Here is a 23,047-nt window from a genome sequence, read left to right on the forward strand (position 1 = left end):
CAGCAGTCGAAAAATGCGCACGATGGCCCCTCAACCACTTTCCCCAAAAGTAAGTAGCTTGCTTACTTGAATGTTTTGGCTCCGCTCACGCGTTGGATCGCAGCGAGTTGGAGAAAGCGGTGATAGAAGAAGGGAGGAAAAAAAAAAACATCCAATTTCACGATCTGTCCCTCGACGGAAATTCACCTCGTAGTTAACTAGAATCCCTAGTTAAGGTGTTGAAGTCTTCATTGTTCAATCCCTCGTCGTCGCCAATTGAAATGAAGTATGGAGCAGTATCAATATTCAAGTTACGTTTATTAATTAAAAGAACAGGCGAGCGCCAGGCTAGACAGTTTCCTCTCCAGGACATCAGCCAGTATCTGACGTTCTGGATTGGAAACTGTCCAGAACCCACACAGACATTCTACGCCACGCTCTACATATACAAGGTTAAGGGAAAACAACAAAGCTTAAAGGCATACACTACATTTGCCCATGTCTTAAAACGTCTCTGCTTATATACCATGTAAAAAAAGTTTACATTTTTAGTGTACCGTTTTTTGGGAACAACATAAGGAAATTACATTATTAATGTAACTTCCAAACCGGTCAATCAGGAATCTCTTCTGGCAGTTCAATGAAGAGTTGAAAAGTTCCCAAGCAACAGCGTGGCTGCTTATAAACAGCTCGTGTTGTATTTGCCTTTGGCCGTTGCCTGGAAGGGCTTGGCATTTGCTGTGGCGTCGCTCCTACGCGCCCAGAGTGGTGACGGTGGCCAGCAGTACGATGACCAACAGCGGCGGGTCGGAGCAGCCCGTCACCCTGAACGTGGGCGGCCAGCGCTTCAGCACCCTGCCCTCCACTCTGCGCCGGGTCCCGGACTCCCGCTTGGCGCGCATGCTGGATGGCGCAGCCGACAGCGACCTGAGGCCGCTGGGCAGCGGCCAGTTCTTCGTGGACCGCGACGGAGCGCTCTTCGCCCTGGTGCTGGACTACTTGCGCGCTGGCAGCCAGCTCTGCCTCCCCGCCGACTTTCGAGACTACGAGCGGCTGAGGAGGGAGGCCGACTTCTACGGGCTTCCCGCGCTGTCCGAGCTGCTGGCGCCAGAGGGCGCGCTGCGCCCGAGGCCAGAGCTGCTGGAGCTCCGCTTCGTGCTACAGGAAGGTCGCGGCTTCTTTCGAATTTTCTGCTCTAACGGTGGCACTGTAGAGGCGTTGGCAGCCCGAGTCTCCCTTTATGTTTCAGAGCAGCCCCCACTGGCCGGAGGAGTGACTTGGGGCGCCCCCCAGCGACCATTGGTGCCCATGCCACTGCAGAGGCCCTCACACCACGACTTGATCTTCCAGTGCGGCACCGACTTTTCATCACCCGGGGATCAGTTTGGGGCAAGGTAGGGCCAAGTGCGGTAAGGTATATTCCCTCTCTGTACTGCTGAAACTGAACAAAGAGCGATTAAAATGCATATGGTGACAAGTACAAAACCTAGGCTACCTGTTTTATTTTTATATTTATTATATAATCTGTGTTTTGAATCGGCTCTTTTTAACATATGCTTTTTGATTTTTCAGAACACCACACCATTAGTCTCGGGTGCAAGATGATATTAAAATTCATAGATTTGTGGGAAGAGTTTACATGTCAGGCATGATGACCACCGAGGTGCGGTTAACGTGTAATAGATGGATGAAGCACACATGCCAACAGGCACGATAGGGGCCGTGAGACCACCGATCTTTGATGGAAAAATAGCTTTATCTGTCTCCCCCGTGAAACTACTTCTGCTACAATAGAAGTGTATAGTTTTCCCGTACTGTGTTGATTTGAACAGCTGTCTTTTTACTGTAGGGCTTTACAAGGGCATTGGAGTGGGGCCAGATAGTTATCAAATCGGGCAGTAACTGAAAATCGACTTTGATTGAGGTTTATCTAAGGAGGGCTCTATATTTATGTTCTTCTTTTCACTGTCTTTAGGACAATAATCACAGAAGTAAGTACATTACTAGACATGCATTGTACTAAGGAATCTGTTAATGCTTATACAACTGAGTGATTCCAAGAAGAACTGCTGAGCCCTCGAGAAAGCATGGAGAAGAGACCCAACGCCGGACAACATGACTACCCTCAAGCTCGCCACCCGAAGGCACCATCAACTGATCCACGCCACCAAGAAAACAGCATTCAAGGACCGGTTGGACAACAACGCACACAACAGCAAGGAACTCTTCAACATCGTCAGAGAGCTCTCCAACCCTAACGCCGGAACCAACGACATCACCCCATCGCAAGACCTCTGCAACTCCCTCGCCTCCTACTTCCACAACAAGATCGCTGACATACACAACAGCTTCAGAACACAACCAACGCTCCCCACGACCAAACCAACGCCCCCCACCACCACCCTCAACGCCTGGACACCGATCAACCTCGAAGACACCATCAGCACGATGAACTCCATCCACTCCGGTTCCCCAACCGACCCCTGCCCTCACCACATCTTCAACAAGGCCGACGCTGTCATCGCACCCCACCTGCGGGACATCATCAACACCTCCCTCAACACCGCCACCTTCCCTGAGAGCTGGAAGCACGCCGAACTCAGCGCTCTACTAAAGAAACCAACGGCGGACCCCACCGAACTCAAGAACTACCGCCCCATCTCGCTTCTCCCGTTTCCAGCCAAAGTCATCGAGAAGACCATCAACAAGCAACTGGCAGCCTTCCTCGAGACGACTGGTTCCCTCGACCCTTCCCAGTCAGGCTTCCGGGCCAACCACAGCACCGAGACCGCCCTCATCGCTGCCACAGACGACATCCGAACCCTGCTGGACAACGGAGAAACAGCGGCCCTCATCCTCCTGGACCTCTCCGCGGCATTCGACACTGTCTGCCACCGCACCCTAGTGCAGCGCCTCAGCAACGTCGGGATCAAGGAGAAGGCACTGGAATGGATCATCTCCTTCCTCACCGGAAGGACACAGAGAGTCCGCCTGCCCCCGTTCAGATCAGAAGCCACGGAAGTCTCCTGCGGCGTCCCTCAGGGCTCCTCGCTCAGCCCCACCCTCTTCAATGTCTACATGAGCCCCCTTGCGGCCATCGCACGCCAACACAACCTGAACATCATCTCCTACGCCGATGACACCCAGCTGATCCTCTCCCTGACCAACGACCCCGCCACCGCCAGAGCCAACCTACACGAAGGGATGAAAAACGTGGCCGAGTGGATGACGACCAGCCGCCTGAAACTGAACACAGACAAGACGGAAGTCCTCATCCTGGGCTCCTCACCCTCCGCCTGGGACGACTCCTGGTGGCCCCCCGCCCTGGGCAACGCACCCAAACCGACAGACCACGCACGCAACCTGGGCTTCATCCTGGACTCCTCCCTCTCCATGACCAGACAAGTCAACGCCGTCTCCTCGTCCTGTTTCAACATCCTGCGCATGCTACGTAAGATCTTCCGGTGGATCCCCACCGAGACCAGGAAAACAGTCACCCAGGCCCTCGTCACCAGTCGACTGGACCACGGCAACGCCCTCTACGCCGGTACCACCGCCAAGCTCCAGAAGAGACTCCAGCGGATCCAGAACGCCTCGGCGAGACTCATCCTCGACGTCCCCAGACGAACTCACATCTCCAGACACCTGAGAGACCTGCACTGGCTCCCGATCAACAAAAGAATCACCTTCCGGCTCCTCACCCACGCACACAAAGCCCTACACAACCAAGGCCCGACCTACCTCAACAGCCGCCTCAACTTCTACGCTCCCAAACGCCACCTCCGCTCGACCAGTCTCGCCCTCGCAGCCGTCCCCCGCATCCACAGAGCGACAACAGGAGGTAGATCCTTCTCCCACCTGGCCGCCAAGACTTGGAACGCCCTCCCCACCGAACTACGCCTGACCCAAGACCACCTCTCCTTCAGGAAGAAGCTCAAGACCTGGTTGTTCGAGCAGTAGCGGACCCCCCCCCCCCCCCCCCCCCCCCTAGCGCCTTGAGACCCTCCGGGTGAGTAGTGCGCTTTATAAATGCCGATGATTGATTGATTGATTGATTGAATAAAAAGGCATTTGTAGAGCACACGCATACTCCAATGAGTATCCCAGAGCTAAAGAGAAAGGTCACCTACAGCCTAAAGGAGTTAACGTTTACTCCACTTGCTGGAAAAGTCAGGTTTTTAGCCTCTTCCTGAAAACCAAAAGTTCAGGGATAACCCCAATTCCACCCACAGATCCGACCGACCAGACACCTCTGCTCGCAACCTCAAACAGTGGATCAACGATTGCGCCAACACCCTCGCCCCCTTCAAGAAGCCCTCCAACACCCACACTTGCAAGAAAGCCAGCTGGTTCACTGAAGACCTCCAGGCCTCCAAGCGAACCTGCCGAAAACTTGAAAAAACCTGGATCCGTGAACGAACACCGGAAAGCTACACCGCCCACAAGAACGCCACCCGCAGACACCACCACCTCATCAGATCCGCCAAAAGGACCGCCTTCAAAGACCGCCTAGACAACAACGTACACAACATTAAAGAACTCTTCAACAGTGTGAAGGAACTCTACAACCCCAGCTCCAACACTAACAACATCCCACCCTCACAAGACCTGTGCGACTCGCTGGTCACCTTCTTCCATCGCAAGATCGCAGACATCCATGACAGCTTCAACACCGTCACCACCCCGGCAACCACTGAGACCCCCGCTCCCATGACCACCACCCGCACCAACCGCCTGATCTCCTGGACCAACATCAACGACGACGACAACATCAAGATCATGAACACCGTCCACTCCGGATCCCCGGAAGACCCCTGCCCACTCCACATCTTCAACAAAGCCAGCAGCACCATCGCACCCCATCTCCGGAAAAACATCAACATCTCCTTCGAGACAGCGACCTTCCCGGAGAGCTGGAAGCACGCAGAGATCAACGCCTTACTCAAGAAACCCAAGGCAGACCCCAAGGACCTCAAGAACTTCCGACCCATCTCCCTGCTCCCGTTCCCGGCGAAGAGCATCGAAAAAGCCGTCAACAAACAACTGACCAGCTTCCTCGAGGAGAACAGCATCCTGGACCCGTCCCAGTCTGGGTTCCGCAGCAACCACAGCACCGAAACTGCCCTCATCGCTGCCACCGATGATATCAGCTCCCTGCTAGACAGCGGAGAAACCGCGGCCCTCATCCTCCTGGACCTGTCAGCCGCCTTTCGACACGGTCTGCCACTGCACACTACGAACACGCCTCTACTACGCTGTAATCCAAGAGAAAGCCCTGGACTGGACCTCCTCCTTCCTCTCCGGCAGAACACAGAGCGTCCGCCTCCCCCCTTTCCACTCCGAAGCCACCGAGATCATCTGCGGCGTACCCCAAGGTTCATCCCTCAGCCCAACGTTGTTCAACGTCTACATGGCACCACTCGCCCACATCGCACGACGGCACGACCTCAACATCATCTCCTACGCCGACGACACCCAGCTGATCCTCTCCCTCACCAAGGACCCCCACACCGCCAAAACCAACCTTCACGAAGGAATGAAGGCCGTCGCCGACTGGATGAGGAACAGCCGACTGAAGCTAAACTCGGACAAGACGGAGGTCCTCATCCTCGGATCCACCCCCTCGGCCTGGGCCGACTCCTGGTTGCCGACTGCTCCAGGAACACCCCCAACACCCACCGACCACGCACGCAACCTGGGGGTCATCCTCGACTCTACCCTCTCCATGACGAAGCAGGTCAACGCCGTCTCCTCCTCCTGCTTCAACACCCTCCGCATGCTACGCAGGATCTTCAAGTGGCTCTCCACCAAAACAAGAATGACGGTCACCCAGGCCCTCGTCAGCAGTAGACTGGACTACGGAAACTCACTCTATGCAGGAGCCCTGGCCAAACTCCTGAAATGGCTTTAACGCATCCAGAATGCCTCCGCACGCCTGATCCTCGACATCCCTCGCCGCAGCCACATCACACCCCACCTGAGAGACCTACACTGGCTCCCTGTCAACAAGAGGATAACCTTCAAACTCCTCACCCATGCACACAAGGCACTCCACAACACCGGACCAACGTACCTCAACAGCCGCCTCAGCCTCTACACCCCCACCCGCTAGCTCTGCTCCGCAGACCCCGCCCTCGCCACCGTCCCCCGCAGCCGAAGAGTGACCGCCGGCGGAAGATCATTCTCCCACCTCGCCGCCAAGACATGGAACACCCTCCCCATCCGCCTGCGGCAGACCGAAGACCCTCTGACTTTCAGAAGACTTCTCAAGACCTGGCTCTTCGAACAGTAGCAGCTTCCCCCTTCCCCTCCCTAGCGCCTTGAGACCCTCGCGGGTATGTAGTGCACTTTACAAATGCCATGATTGATTGATTGATTGATTGATTTCAGTACTGCAGCTGACTTTAAAACCCGATTGACTTGGATGTAGAAGATTGTTACTTTCAAGGCAAACCTGAAATGAGAGAATTAGCATGTTTTTCTAATACTTTTAAGAAAGCCGGAAGAAGAGAGATCAGCCTGTAGTTGGCATGGACCTAAGGGTCAGCCGGCGGATTTTTGAGTAGCAGCTGAATTTTGGCATGTTTCCATTTGGAAGGCACCTTTCTGGAAGCCAGAGATGCATTCAAGACTTTGTTTACAATAGGGTTACTAGCCTGGGCCACTTTGACAAGTAGCCTGGGCAGACAGGGATCAGATGGGGACCCAGCCTTCAAACATGTGATGGCCAATAAAGATTTGTTTATAGAAATAGGAGGAAAATTGAGGAAGATAGGCTCCTCGGAGAAAGACATGCTGGAGTGGGGCACCTCACTAGCACAGTCCGCTTGAGACACACTCAACAGGCTAGCTTGAAAAGTGGTTATTTTATCATGAAAGTACACAGCCAGCTGGTCAACCCATCGGCGTCAGGTTGTTGGCATCTAGTAACTGCATCTGAGTTCAGAAACATTTTAACAATTTTGAAAATGTCTTTAGATTTTTTGTCTGATTTTGTCAAATTTCTTTTCAAACAAAGATTTTTCCTCTAGATTGACCTTATAGTAATAGTCTTTTAGTGCTGCCCTTTAGGTGCATTTGTCTTCTAGATTGTAGTTTTTCTGCCTTTTCCTTTCCAGGCGTTTACAATGTTTTTTACATGTCCTTAGATTCTCAATAAACCAAGGGCCAACTGTTTAGTTCTGAGGGATCGTAGCGCAGAGAGTGGAGCTAGGTCATTTATGCTTCTAAGAATCCAATCCATACGCGTGGCGTCTACTTCAGGAACCCCAGACTGAGAAGGGGGATCTGTTTCCAAGACGTGGCTAAGGTCTGACGGAAGAACTCTTTGTAAGGCTCTAGCCATGATCTTAATTTCTTCGAAGAGAAGCTGATTGTGAATAAGTTTCGACTAATTAAACCTAATTAAATGATGATCTGACTATACTAATGGTAAAGGGTTGAGTGACACAGTCTTTACGTTGGAGAAAATTTGGTCTAAGATATGACCGGCCTGATGGATGGGCTTGAACACCTGTAGGACCATGCAGAGTGCTGACATAGTGTCTATAAAGGAGGCTATCTCCACTTCCAAAGACTTGTCCGTATGGAGGTTAAAGTCACCTAACACAAAAATGTGTATATTTGAGGGACCAAGGTGCCAGGATATTATTTAGTGATCTCAAGAAAGGGCCGGCATGGCCAGGGGGTCTGTAGATCAAAGCCCCTGTCACAGACTGTTGAGATGACAGTGTGCAATGGAAACCCAAACTTTAAGCTCTATCTAGTCCCCCACCCCCCCCGGCGATAGAAACGCAGTCGTGCTCGCTTTTACAAATTATGGCCGCCGCTCTACCTCTGCCTTTCAGGCTGAACCTCTTGAGAATGTTATATCCCAGAGGAAAGGCTGTTTCTAAGGTGGGGTTGGAGAAGTCTGTAAGCCAAGTTTCTGTTAGAAATAGAAGATCTGTTTTTTCATCATGTAATCGCTCATGAACATGCGTTTCATGCTTCTGCAGAAAGCGAACATTCAACAGAATCACTGAGAACTCCCTTGCAACTGACCTAGTTTTATGGATATGGGTGGTAAAATTGCTCTTACCGTAGACTTTAGGAATCCATTGGCAATGTAGACAACAGAAATCAGTATTCAATACATTGGATGAAGAGTGTGGTGTGCAATGTGACTCAGAGGTAAAGCTACGTGAGGTAGCACTATCGTAGGCGATCCTAAGCTTGCCACCTGCTTTAAAACTCGCAGAATGGCTGGCGCTGGCCGCTTCCGGGATGCTGACGGGCGCAGATGGGCTTGCCTTAGGCGTGTCTTCGGTACACCAGTAGCGCATCCACGCCACGCCTCTCTTTAAATACTTTATGGCCAGGGACTAGAGCAAATGGCACTGCTAATTGTCCCATAGAAGGAAAAATGGCCGAATCCCGGACAAGTACTCTCCAAAGATTTTAGCTGCTCCCTCCTCCCTGAAAGCCCTTCAAATTCAGACAGGTGTGCAAATAAGTAAAGTGCCCAGGGTTACAACAGGTATTTTAAACACGATATAAACAAATTAAAAAACAAGCATAAGAATGATCAGCAGTTTGTGCTAAGTGAGCAGAGAGGCTTTACAGGGCCTGTGCCGCTCTTTAAATACATATGGCCAGGGACTAGAGCACGCACTGATTCAAAATGCTGTCTCTGATTGTCCTAAAGGAGGTAAAATGTCCGAATACCGAACAAGTACTCCCCAAAGATTTTACCTGCTCCCTCCTCCCTGAAAACCCTTAAAATTCAAACAGATTTGCTAATAAGCAAAGTGCCCTGCATTACAAAAGGTATTTTAAACATGTTTAAAGCAAGTTAAAAAACGAGCATAAGAACGTTCAGCAGTTCCTGCTAAGTAAGCAGAGACACAACTCAAACTTTCCATTACCAATACATTGATAAGAAGACCGTTTTGGATGTTCATCACTTTTTAGTAAAAACTATTAAAAAAATCAGTTACTACCGATAAGCCTCATCCTCAAAGTAAACCACACTTGTAGTTTATTGCATTCTACATTTATTCTTATATAATTGACATTCATACATTGCTAAAACTTGAATTGTGGTAGCGCTCATTGTACTCTCAGGTGTTTGTTTGTCTTCAGTAAAAGCCCATAGCATGATAAATGTAATTCTTGCATCTTTCATTTAATTTTCAGTCTTCTTTCAACAGTAAAATGCTGACCAATATTCAGTGAACTAATCTCCTTTGATTAAGCAAATCAGTTTTCCCTAAAATACTTTCCTGACATCATGATTTTTTATGTTCAGTAAAGCACTTCAGACGAACTCGACCTTGTTATATGGTGCTGATTTCAAGTTGAACAGAACCATTCAAATGGTAAAATACCCACACATCTATCTCTTCAAGTAAGGAAGTAACTCCTTGACGTGGACCAGAGGCTGTGTAGTGTAGGGTTGGCTACCTTGAGTGGGTGGGGGTTTTGCCACAGGAACTGGCCGCAGACCAGGCCATGTGGCCAACTTCTTACCGCAGTGTGGGGTTGGCTGTGTTTATGTATTGTAGTTAAATATCACTTAACGTTAAAAAAAACCTAGAAATTCACTGAAAAAAAAGGTTAAAGTTATGGTTAGGCGTGCTAAAAAGATTTGTTGTTTTTTATTTATTAAACCTTTGAAATGCACTGAAAAAAACCAAAGGGTAAAGTAACATTATAGGTAGGTCAAATTAGCAGCGACAACATTAACATTTTGAACTAAAAAAAAAGCTGAAATTTACCACACAGTGTTCAAACTGTATACATCTTTTCTGGGAAAACACAGTTCTTCAAGATACTCAAGCCCTTTACCATAACCAATGCCCTACTACGAACACTCTTTACCGGTATCAAACACCTGACAGTCACTGAAGCTACATTGAGAAATGAAGTGGATATGATTAGAAAGTGGGTACTACTAACACTCTATGGAGAGTTTACTCTGTACCACGTTGTTTGCAGACAGTGAAACTCTCATAGAAATACACCACAGGTTATTAAAAAGTATCTACTAAGCACAGTGTACAGTCTATGCAAAACCTGTCCAAAGAGTGACTATTCATTTAAAATAACCTAGGTCTCAAGGCTCTAAAGATCATACTACCTGCAACGTTCATACTGTGGTGAAAACTTTACAGATAGCCCACCTTCTGAAGCAAAACAAGCACATGCACATAGGTCCGTACCTGGCGCACACATTCTTCTATTTTAAGTAGAAATAGTCATGCTGAGACAATTCTGTCTAATAACTCAAGGCTGCTTACAATACTTAGGGCCTTATTTACAAGGCCATTGCCCGGCCGGTGCATCTCTTTTTTTGACACACCGGCATTGCAGTGTGCCTGCGGGACTTTTCATGGTCTTGTAAATATGGGCCCCATTCAAGCATTACTCTGTGTGAAGGGGGTGTTCCATGAGTGTTGCTGTGGGTGTTCCCACACAACAACTATGGAACCTGACACATTCCCAGAGTTATTACGTTTTGTAAGGCTGGGAATGAGTCAGAATCCTACGCCTCCACACGAGAGACGGAGGAGTGGTGCAACGAGGAGAAATACTTTTATTTCTGCTTGTTTTGACCTCTTTCTATGCGTGCTGCATAAAAAAGGAAAAAGCCATCAATGATTGTTTTTGTGGCGGAAGGTGTCCCTTCCTGCACAAAAACAATGATCCCCCACAATGCAGGCACCCTTGCAACAAGACGCAAGGGTGCCAGTGCTGGCGCATGGCAGCCAACTGTACGCCGGTGAAGGAGAAAGCACACAGATTTGTTGTATTGTTGTTAATACAACGCATCCTTGTGTTTTTAAAATGTAGTATGTAGAATCTTTGCCCTGTTGGAAACTTTTTCTGCAATACCAAAAACTTGTGTGGAACATGCTGTCACCTGCACCCAGAGTTACTCTTCAACAGAAAGATTTATAATGTGTTCAGTACCTCTACACACCTAAGATGCACTAGGAGCAAATGTGTTTTGTAAACACTTACACCCATTAGCTTGACACAGGCTGTACAAAATTTGGTAGAAAAGTAATATGGTAGTTACACACCACTATGTAAACTATTAACCCCTTCGCTGCTAGGCCTTTCCCCAATGTGCTAAGCCTTTTTTTTTGCTATTTGGGGTAGTTCGCGCTCAGGCCCCTGTAACTTTTTGACCACATAAGGTATCCACGCCAAATTTGCGTCCTTTTCTTCCAACATCATGGGGATTCAAAGGTACCCAGGGTGTGTGGTTTCCCTTGGAGGGGACCCAGACATTAGCCAAAATACAGCTACATTTTGTGTTTATGGGGGAAAAATGGGAAAAAGTGCTCCAAATGAAAGCGTCTGGTTTTTCCCTGCAAATGTAATCAACAAAGGGTTTGTGGGGCTGAAATCACAATTTTCCCAGCTTTTAGGGACTGACAGACTTTTGTCAGAAAACCAACATTTTTTACACAGTTTTGGAATATTAAAGGGATTTAGCCTATTTTTGCTATTTTTTGTGCTTTTAACCTTCTTCCAGTAAATGGTAGAAATGGGTATGAAAGCAATAATGGATCCTAGAAAGCTATACATTTTAGAAATGTAGACAACATTCTGAATACAGCAAGGGGTCATTTGTGTAGATCCTTCAAGGTTTCTTTATAGAAACTAACAGTTAAATATAGGAAAAATTGAAAATTAGTTGAAAAAAACAGCCATTTGTGCCAACGTTTTCACCTGTAACTTCTTCTATTTGTGACAGCTGTTTGAAAGCAATATACCGTTACATCCGCTGGACCTTTCTGGTTGTGGGGATATATAGGACTTGTAGGTTCACCAAGAACCCAACAAACCCAGAGCCAATAAACTGAGCAGCGTCTTGCAATGGTTTTTCATTATGTACCGGGTATATAGCAATTAATTTGGGAAAATATATTCACGGAAAAATCGGTATGAAAGACACCTTTGTATTTCTGAAATTGGAACAAAATATAGAGTTTAGAAACAGTAGATATTTGCACATTTCCGAAATTGTGAGTACCCATACTAGCATGAAAATTATAGGTCATTTTTCAAAATGACTACTTTTTTACACACTGTCTTTCATTTGGAAGGCAGAAATGCATCGAAAGTCAATAGGTAATAACAGTTGCTCTACAATTCGGTGTTACCCTAAGTTTCCCGAAAAAAATGGTACCTCACTTGTATGGGTAGGGCTAAGGCCCGCAACAGGAAACGGCCCAAAACGGAACGTGGACACACTTTATTTTTACAGTATAAACTGACCCTTTTTTTGCAAAGTGCCTAGTTGTAGATTTTGAACCCTAGCTCTGCCGGCACTGAGGGAAACCTAGCAAACCTAAACATTTTTGAAAACTAGACACCCAGGGGAATCCAGGATGGGGTGACGTGACTGGCTCTCACTAGGTTCTGGTACCCAGAATTCCTTGCAAACCTAAACATTTGACCAAAAAAACACATTTTCCTCACATTTCTGTGGTGGAAAGTTCTGGAATCTGCGTGGATCCACAAAATTCCACCCACCCCGCGTTCCCCAAAGTCTTCAGAGAAAAATGGTTCCTCACTTATGTGGGTAGGCCTAGTGGTCGCGACAGAAAACGGCCTAAAATGCAACATGCACACACCACATTTTCACAGTGAAAACTGACCCTTTTTTTGCAAAGTGTCTAGCTGTAGATTTGGAACCCTAGCTCTGCTGGCACCTAGGGAAACCTAGCAAACCTATACATGTTTTAAAACTAGACACCCAGGGTAATCCAGGATGGGGTGACTTGACTGGCTCTCACCAGGTTCTGGTACCCAGAATTCCTTGCAAACCTAAACATTTGACCAAAAAAACACATTTTCCTCACATTTCTGTGGTGGAAAGTTCTGGAATCTGCGTGGATCCACAAAATTCCACCCTCCCCGCGTTCCCCAAAGTCTTACGAGAAAAACGGTACCTCACTTGTGTGGGTGGGTCAAGTACCCGCGACAGGCAAGGGCCTAAAACCTATTGAGGCGACATCAAAACTACCTTTCACAAAACAACCTGGTTTTGCAAGGGGGGTCCCATGAGTTTTAGGCCCGGGCTTGGCAGCCATCTAGGGAACCTATCAAACCCAAACATTTCTGAAAACTAGACACCTGGGGGAGTCCAGCGAAGTATGGCTTGCGTGGGTCCCTCAACATTTTCCTACCCAGAATCCCCTGCAACCTCAAATTTAGCTGAATTTTTTTTCGGTGTGGGAAAGTTCTGGAATCTGCTTGGATCCACAAATTTCCTCCCCCCCAGCGTTCCCCCCAGTCTCCCGATAAAAATGGTACCTCCCTCGCGTGGGTGGGTCAAGGACCCGTGACAGGCAAGGGCCCAAAACCTATTCAGGCGACATCAAAATTATCTATCACAAAACAACCTGGTTTTGCAATGGGGGTCAATGAGTTTTTGGCCCCGGGCTCGGCGGCCATCTAGGGAAACCTACCAAACCCACACATTTCTGAAAACTAGACACCCGGGGGAGTCCTGCGAGGTATGGCTTGCGTGGGTCCCCCAACATTTTCCTACCCAGAATCCCCAGCAAACCTCAAATCTAGCTGAAAAATCACTTTTTTCTCAAATTTCTGTGTGGGAAAGTTCTGGAATCTGCGTGGATTTACAAATTTCTTATCACCCAGCGTTCCCACAGGTCTAAATAAAAATGGTACCTCACTTTAGTGGGTGGGCATAGTAGCTGAAACAGCAAATGGCCCAAATCGTACTGTGGAGACTTCAAAATTACCTATAACAAAACTACCTGGTTTTGGGGGGGGGGGCACCTGTTTTTTTGGCCCTGGGCTCGCCACCATCAAGGGAAACCTACCAAACCCACACATTTCTGAAAACTAGACACCCTGGGGAGTCCAATGAGGTATGCTTGCGTATCATTTAAATCGGGAGAACAAGGGGAACGCTGGGTGGTAGGACATTTGTGCCGGCACTGTGATCCCACGCAAAAATGTAAGGAAAAAGTGATTTTTTCAGCTAAATCTGAGGTTTGCAGGGGATTCTGGGTAGGGAAAGGTTAGGGGATCCACACAAGCCATACCTCATTGGACCCCCAGGGTGTCTAGTTTTCAGAAATGTGTGAGTTTGGTAGTTTCCAGAGATGGCCGCAGAGCCCGGGGCCAGCCAGTGGACCCCCCCCCCCTTGCAAAACTAGGTTGTTTCGTGATAGGTAATTTTGATGTCGCCTCAATAGGTTTTGGGCCCTTGCCTGTCGCGGGTACTTGACCCACCCACACGAGTGAGGTACCATTTATATCGGGAGACCTGGGGGGAATGCTACGTGGTAGGAAAATTGTGATTTTTCTGACAACAGAATATTATGACACTGTAATGCAAGGAAAATGCGTGACTATAGTCACATTTTGAGTTTTGCATGGCATTGTGAGTAAGAAACCTTGTTGGGATCCATGAGAAGCACACCACCCAGCACTCCCCATTTTTTTAAAATTTACAGAAATATCTAAAGTTGTTAAATTTTCCCTAGAGGCAGAATACACCTTAGCACAAAAAGATAAATGAGACAAATATGACTGCCTATACACCAGTTCCTCAAGTGCACACACATACTGGTTGGATTTGGCACGAGGGTGAGTGAAAGGTTCAAAATGTATATTTTATTAACAAGAGATTTCACGAAAAGGAAATGCACTGTTAATAATTAAAAGGTTAAAAACCTGAGCCAATGACTCACAGCTCATGAGCTGTAAAGCCACGACAAGGCACCAACCTCTTTACAGGTCATTCACACACCTTTCATACTTGACACACACTTTCACACCACCAGCTGCTGCTCCAGCACATTACAACACTCACATCCACAGACAATGTAGAGACAATGTACACCCTGGCAGAGAGAGACAGAAAAGACAAATATTCCTTCAAAATGAACAATTCCTTAAGTACTCACACATACTGGTTGGATTTGGCACGAGGGTGAGTGAAGGTTCAGAGCGTAAAATTCTATTCACAAAAGATTTCACAAAAAGGAAATGCACTGTTAATATTTAAAAAGTAAAAAACCTGAACCAATGACTCACAGCTTGTGAGCTGTAAAGCCACGGCAATGCACCAACCTCTTTACAGGCCATTCACACACCTTTCAAACGTGACACACGACCATTCACACCGCCAGCCGCGGGCCTAGCACATTACAATATTCACATCAACAGACAGCGCCATTCAAGGGCCCATCACCTTCATACGCCCACATGACTGACACAGCAATCACACCGGCTGGTGGTTGACATAGTGTCTGCAGTGGCGTTTGACTAGCAGAGTGTGTAATGACTAGCTGCAAGTCACTACTCACGCACTGCCAGCCAAATGCCAGCCCACGCACACCGACAGCCAAGCACCATCCCATCCCCACTGCCAGCCAAGCGCCAGTCCACGCACACCAACAGCCAAGCACCAGTCCACGCACACCGCCAGCCAAGTGGCAATTCACACACACCACCAGCCAAGCGCCAGTCCACGCACACCACCAGCCAAGCGCCAATCCACGCACACCGCCAGCCAAGCGCCAGTCCACGCACACCACCAGCCAAGTGCCAATCCACGCACACCGGCAGCCAAGCGCCAGTCCATGCACACTGCCAGCCAAGCGCCAGCCTATGCACACCGTCAGCCAAGAGCCAGTCCACGCACAGCGTCATTAATTTTTTTTAACAAGAAAGCAAACACAAACCAATTGCAACTAGATACAAAACTATAACTACAAAAACAAGAGCAGTAACTAAAGACATCATTCTAATGCCAAACGTAAAACTGAACAACTATAAAAAACCATACAGACCAGGCAGTACACTATTAGAATCACGGTTGCTCCCAAAAACTCTTTTGAGTGTGATAACATCGGAAACGTGGGCACACACAGCCCAGGATTAGAAGGACAATTGGCACAGTGCATACGACTCTCCTTCTGCATACCTCTTCGCAAGCAGACTCTACATCTCTTAAAGGGATTGTTTTTTGGGGCGTGGGAGGAATTAAATCAGGAAAGTGGCGATCTTTCAATCTAGCCACATCCTCCACCACTCCAACTCTAGGAACACTTGCCTGTTCCACAACAACAAGGCTGCCTATCACAGACTCCTGAACATGAACAAAAGTCATCTTTGACGCAAGAGAACACTCCTTGAACACAACAAAAGCATTGAAAGTTGTTAAATTGAAGAGATGGATGGCCAACTTCTTATACCAAATGTAAGCCTTACGAACAGCAGTGTAAGGTTTCAACCTCTGATCTACTCTATCGACACCACACATGTGCTTATTGTACTCTACAATGCACACAGGTTTGCGTACTTCAGCAGCCTGACCCCAAACAGTCACAGGTGAAGTACTCTCATCATGAATGGTAGTCGGCAAGTACACATTCCGCCTGTCCAGAAATTTCACAGCTAGCAGTTCCTCAGTACGCAAGGCACTGCACCCTCTGAAGATTTTTGCAAACAAGCTCTTTTGGGTAACCCTTACGGTTAGAGCGGATTGTACCACAAGCAAAAGTGTCCACTTTAAACAATTCCTTAAACAATTGCACAGCAGTGTAGAAGTTATTAAGGTACCAATGGTGGCCACTGTTAAACAGTCCTCTAGCAAGATCCCACACAATTTTCTTTGAAACTACAAAAGTGGACGGACAACCAGGGGGGTCAATAGTGGAATCCCTACCAGTTTTCACCCGGAAATTATAGACATATCCTGTCCTACTCTCAGACATATACATCTTAATTCCATAACGTGCCCTCTTGCTAGGAATGTACTGCTTAAAAACCAAACGGCCCTTGAACAGGACCAAAGACTCATCAACAGCTATTTCTTTCCCTGGAGTATAGATCTCTTAAAATCGATCCATAAAGTGATCAAGAACAGGCTGAATCTTAAAAAGACAGTCACTGTCAGGGTGATCTTGTGGCAACGTCAAAGCATAATCAACAAAATGCGGCATCCGAAGCAAAAGTAAATACTGATCACAACTAATAATTGCAGGAAATATGGCCGTTGCCATCAAGGGACTGGTAGACCAATATGAAGCCATGGACGGATTCCTTATCAAGCCCATCAAAAAAGTCAAACCCAAAAACTTCTTCATCTCATCCAGATTTGTGGGAGTCCACCAGGTAGCACTAGAGCGGGGCCTATGTCTGGCACTGTTGTCCCTCAAAAACTGTTCAGCATACAAATTAGTCTGCTCAACAATCTCATCCAAAAATACATCATCCATGAACAGCTGAAAAAACTGTATAGGCAAAAAAAATTCACAATCCACTCTACACCCTGCATCGGCACTAGAGGCAGGCAACACTGGCTGCACCATGTTTGGATCAACCCAGAATCCAGCATTTCCAGTAGGAATCCTTGCAGCCTCAGGCTGCAATACCGATGTCTCTTGCTGCACCATCGACACATCAGTGTCCTCCTCTAAAACAGGCACTTTATCCGCACTGAGAGTAACTTCATCTGCACTGAGAGTACCTTCATCATCAGATGATTCCTCGTGGACAGAAAACTCACTGCGAGAATCTTGCACTACCTCCTCTCCCTCAGACGCACTATCAGTCTCATAATCCTGCTCAGAGGAAGATTCAAAAAGCATACCAACCACCTGCTGAGCAGTAATTCTACGGCTAGTCATAATCCTTACTAATAAAGGTAACTTGTCAAGCAACTTTGTAAATCAAGCAATAAACAAAATGTGTCTTTATCACAAAGACCTATATATTCCAAAACTATTCCACTCACTTGCCAGAAGCAGCTAGACTCACCACCACCTACTCTGCACAGACACAGTAAGGATTAACAATATCCCACTAAAAAATAAAAATAAAAAATAAAATTACCTTTAAGACAATGGAAAACCCATCGCAAATAATTTCATTGTCAAAACACTAACTAAATATGCTGCCATTATGACACCACTTACAAAAAATTAAATCATACATGACAATAATACTCATTTGGAGTAAACACAACAAAAATGTTTTTCTTACCAAATAAATGCAATTACGCAAAACTGCAGAACAACCACTGCCAAAACCGCAAACAAGAATCAAAAGCTTTACACTAGAATAAAAAGGAGAAAAAAACATTACAATCACATAGGCAAATAAGGCACCAGTCCACACACAATCCACCAACCAAGCTAATGGGTAGGTGGACCTAAGAGTATAAATAAAATATTCACTCCTGTAAAAGGGGAGCAACCCTTTCCCAAGAGGCCCCTCCCCAACACCAAAATTAAAAAATCCTGGTGTTTAGTGGCCTCTGCCCCCCATGGGGGCAGATTGGCCTAAAAACATACTGCTGATCTGCCACCCAAAGAGGGCAGAGATGGCCACAATCATCCTCCCATAAACGGGAGCGACCCTTGTCAAAGGGGCTGCTCCCCAACATAAAAAAAAAAAATCCCTGGTGGCCTAGTGGCCATATAAAAAAAATCAGCTGATCTGCCCCCCAGGGGGGCAGAAACTGCCAAATTAATGCTCCCCAGAGGGGAGAGACCCTTTCCCAAGGGGCCACTCCCCACAAATAAATCCCTGGTGGTCTAGTGAGCCCGATTTTTTAAAAAAAATAGCGAGATGGGGGCCGACAGCCAAAAACATTGCCGCCAAGGGGGAGCGACCCTTGCCCAAGGGGACACTCCCCACAATTTTTCTTATTTTTTGCAGAGTGTTATATAGCGCGAACTTGACCCGAATCCAATCAGGTATCAGAGCGCTTTACATAGCACCAGTTACGTTACATTAGGACACACATTCATTCTTTGTTAGGCACGGGGAGATTAAGTGATTTGCCCAGAATCACAGGATGTTCAGCGTCATTAATGAGACTCGAACCCAGTTCCCCAGGTCCGAAGTCGAGCGCCCTACAAATGAATCCCTGGTGGTCTAGTGGGCCCCTAGGGGGGAGCAGACAGCCAAAAACCTTGTCCCCAAGGGGGAGCGACCTTTGCCCAAGGGGCGACTCCCCACAAATGAATCCCTGGTGGTCTAGTGGGCACCTAAATAAATAAAAAATGGCGAGATCTGCTCCCCTGGGGGGGCGCAGACAGCCAAAAACATTGCCCCCAAGGGGAGCGACCCTTGCCCAAAGGGCCACAACCCCACACATTAATCCATGGTGGTCTAGTGGGCCACTAAATAAAAAAAAAGGCCCGAACTGCCCCCTAGGGGGGCAGACACAGCCAAAACATATTGTCCCAAAAGGGGAGCTACCCTTGCCTAAGGTGTCGCTCTCCGCAAACAGTTAAACACATTTTTAATGAGGAAAAAAAATCCCTGCTGTCTAGTGGGCATTCCTGCTGCACGATCGCCTGATTGTGCAGCAGGAATGCCCAAAAGAGGCATCAGGGCCTCTTTTGTTTAAATACCCCCTCCCCTGAGGAGAAACTTACCTCCACTCTTCCCGACGCGCTGGATGCAAATGGCTTCCAGCGCGTTGGGAATCCTCGTTGGGAATCCTCTAATGACGTCATTAGATGACGTGGAGGGGGGGCAGGGTTAGTCAGGGGAAGGGCTTCCCCTGCCGCACCCGGTGGGGGCACCTTAAACGGCGGCCCACGGGGGAGCGCCAGCGCTTCCCCCATGGGTGGGTGCAAGGACGGCCGGGAGCCGTCCAACGCCCACGCCCACCGTGACGTCGGGTTAAACAAATTAACACACTCATTGGATGATGTCATCAGGGATATCATCAGTGATGTCATCAATAATGTCATAGAACATGTCATGGGCAATGTCATATGTGAGGTCATAAGTATGGCATGGCAGGGGCGCAATTTAAAGTTAGCTCCTCCAGCTATAACTGGTGAATATCTGTGGTTCTTTTAAGTTAAAAGTGTAAATGTTGTCACTGACTGTCAAAATTTCCTAACTATAATGTTACTTTAACCTTGTTTTTTCAGTGAATATGTGTGTGTGTGCGCGTGTGTATATATACACCATGATTGTTTTTAACATTTTTCCTCATCTCTTTTTATAGATTTTAAAAATACTAGAACCTGTATTTTTATGAAACATGTCTTATCTATATATGCATTTTTGTATATATAATATATATGTGTATTTAATTATTTATATATGTATTTGTATAAATGAATTACCACTTGCACTATTTTGCACAACTGACTGTAGATAAACATATGCTAAATTCATCTACACCTTCAATATTGTGAATGAAATGAAAATGAAGGTGGAATTATTGTAATGGTATTTATACCGACATGTAACAAACTCTACATATGAGCAATTAAGTAATGCGACTATTTTTGAGCATTGTCACTTTAACATTCACGGTGGAAAAAAGAAGGAAAAAAACACAAACTAATAAATTGTATTTAAACAGTCATGTGACTTCAAAGGGTATCATGTGATCAAGGCTCTACGGAGTTGATACGCGTTATGGCTGACTTACCTCTAGAAAATAAATTTGATTGAATGCACCGAGATGTGGTCCGTGCTCCTTTCTTCTACATATTGAAGTGCCAAGCAGCAGCGGAGTGTTTTTTGATATTCTAAACCGGTTTTTCGCCTTCCCCGGTTGTACACGGACCCCCCCTCGACGTAGGCTGACAGTGCACAAGGAAGACGCTGTCTGGCAACAGACACCTTTGTTTGAATCCAGGAGGATTATTGCATGTTCAGCCCCTCAGCCAACGCGGAAAACGGATGCTGTGACCCACAGAAGCAAAGCCAAGCAGGACGGACCCGGGTCGAAGGACTCGGAAAGTGCTGACGACGGCGGCTGGAGGTAGGAGCAGCAAAACAAGCGAACTGGCTGGGTAGAGGGGAGTGCTACAGACGTGAGTTAGAGATTGCCGATTAAAATTATTTTAGGTGCAAAAGACTCTATAAACTCTACAGTCTATTTAACACTAGAAACACATATCAAAATCTTGAGGTAATGTCAGCCGATGCGCTTAGAGATCGTGAGGCGGCTGCCATGGCAATGTTTGATGATTTAAACACACCAAGCACAAACTACGTAGCCCAGAATGCACCAACTGTGGCAAAGAATGCAAGTCTCCGTGACAAATACCGGAACTTGGAAAAGTTAATGAAAAACGAGTAGGGCAAATGGTGGGAGGGTGGCTCCCTCCAGCGATATTTAGATGTAGGAAGGATTCCACGTGGTTTGCGCATACTAATTGCCCCGAGTTTCGAGACGCCAGACCCACAGATGATGAAGGAGTGGGCTGAGACGAATCTAGAATCATCAAAGAGACTCGTAATTTTGTTAGTAAAATATGCTGAGTCGGATCGTCTCAAGTTACAAGAACAGATAGACACTCTAACTGAGGAAATAGAAACCATGGGGCAGGGTGAAGAAACTAAAAGAGCAGATGACAGCGCCTAAAGAAAGATGAAGACAAAATAAGGGAGCGCAAAACAAATAAGTACCATTGGCACAAAGCCGATTATGAGTGTGGACGTATTTTTACCTTTGCCAAAAAATATGAAAATATCCAAATATAGTGGCAATCTACAGATGTTATCCAAGGGTAAAAATAGTTCCAAACAAGCCACCTCGTCCACTTCTGATCTAAGTTCGGCAATTGAAAGTGAAACCGAAGTTGAAAACAGAGACAAGAGAGTCCCAGTTGCCATTTCTCTTGCTGAAGAACTTGATTTTTTAGTTGAGGAAAGAAAACAAACGCTTCGACCAAAAAGGCAAAAACAAACAACAAAAAAACAATCAAACGAAGAGAAAGGAGAAGGGCAAAACAAAGGAGAACAAACCAGACGGTACCAAACACGTCGATGGAACCGAAAATTAAGGAAACACAGGGCAATGCAAACAACATCACTGTGACCAACTTATCAGCGATGACTCCGAATTCAGCAGAATTACAATTGCTCTCATTTGGGCTCTCCTTTTGCCCGGAAAGTTCATTTAACTATGCTGCAACTAGGGTAGACGTTTTCAAGGCCATAAGAAAACTAAAGCTCCAAAAATATCATCTTATTAAAGCGGCATACGCTCTCTTGTGAGATCTTTTGTTTTTTCAACAGTGGGTTTAGAGCCCAACCATTACTTACCATTATTTGGCTTCATTGTCACTCTCGTTTGCTTGCTGAAGTTTCACGTCTCTTCGGTGTTTGTCCCTTCCATTGAGCATGGACTTGCTACTTGTGTGCTTCACTGCTCATTTTTTTTTACAGGCTTCTTGTTTCTTTGTGTTTAACCACTCTTTTAGAGTGCGTGTTTTTCAGATATCTCCCTCATATACTTATTCCCCTTCCTGTTCCTCCTGCCTGTCAACCTTCTGCTGTCGATCTGTTTGCTCGTGCACCTCCCATCTACCCTTTTGTTTGTCTGCTTGCCCCAGCACCCTCTCTCCCACCCTCCATTGTTCGAGTGGGTGCTCCCCCTCCCTTCAACCCTCCATTTACTGTGTGCTTGCTCCCAGCCCCTCCATCCTAACCTCTGCTGTCCGTCTGCTTACCTTTTGCCCCTCCAGGCCACCCTCCATTGTCTGTTGCCTCAAGACTCACCCTCACATTGTGGTCCATGTTGCTCACCACCGCCCTCCCTCTGTTGTTTGTCTTGTCCCCCACCCTCCCTCCCTTCCTCATTTGTCCATGTTGTCCACCCACCTGCCCTCCCTTTATAGTTCATGTTGCCCGACCTTCCGTAACATGCTGGCCCCCTTCCCACCTTAACAGAAAAAAAGCAATATGTCGTGGCACTGTCATAGTGCTTGTTTACCTACACCCTCAGTTATCTGAGTTGAACTCCCACCCGCCGTTCGTGTTGCCTCCCACCATACAATTAAAAAAGTGATACGACGCAGACATCGCTTGCTACATCATAGCGCTTTTTCACAACACACTGAGTTCTCCGTGTTGCTCCCCACACACCCTCCCTGCCTCTGTGTTGGCTCCTGCTAGCAAAGAGAGGCATTGGATTACCATAAAAATCTGCCTGTTACTCTTTTGGCCAGAGTGGGCATAAGCGTAGGACCTGTAAGAAGTTATGCTGTTATGATCTGACTTGGAAGAAGGCGACTTCTCATGTGGAAAGACCTTGCCCCTGCCAAGG

The 23,047-nt window shown here is 47.1% G+C and overlaps 2 protein-coding genes across 4 annotated transcripts in view; one reads left to right on the forward strand and one right to left on the reverse strand.

Annotated features, from left to right (window-relative positions):
• SPRYD7 (SPRY domain containing 7) overlaps positions 1 to 23,047 on the reverse strand; it is an 875,965-nt gene that overhangs the window by 667,868 nt on the left and 185,050 nt on the right. The gene's annotated exons all lie outside the window — the stretch shown is intronic.
• Positions 650 to 23,047, forward strand: part of KCNRG (potassium channel regulator) — a 109,835-nt gene continuing 87,437 nt past the window's right edge. Inside the window, exon 1 of one of the 3 annotated variants that reach the window (XM_085621929.1) lies at positions 650 to 1,373. In XM_085621929.1, coding sequence (XP_085478055.1) covers positions 769 to 1,373 — 605 coding nt within the window. In that variant the 5' untranslated portion in view covers positions 650 to 768. Of the gene's footprint in view, positions 1,374 to 20,595; positions 20,756 to 23,047 lie in introns of those variants that run through there. The other 2 variants (XM_085621930.1, XM_085621928.1) reach the window with 2 other exon arrangements.

Source organism: Triturus cristatus, chromosome 8 (genome assembly GCF_964204655.1).
Source record: "Triturus cristatus chromosome 8, aTriCri1.1, whole genome shotgun sequence".
In the NCBI taxonomy this organism is placed as follows: domain Eukaryota; kingdom Metazoa; phylum Chordata; class Amphibia; order Caudata; family Salamandridae; genus Triturus; species Triturus cristatus.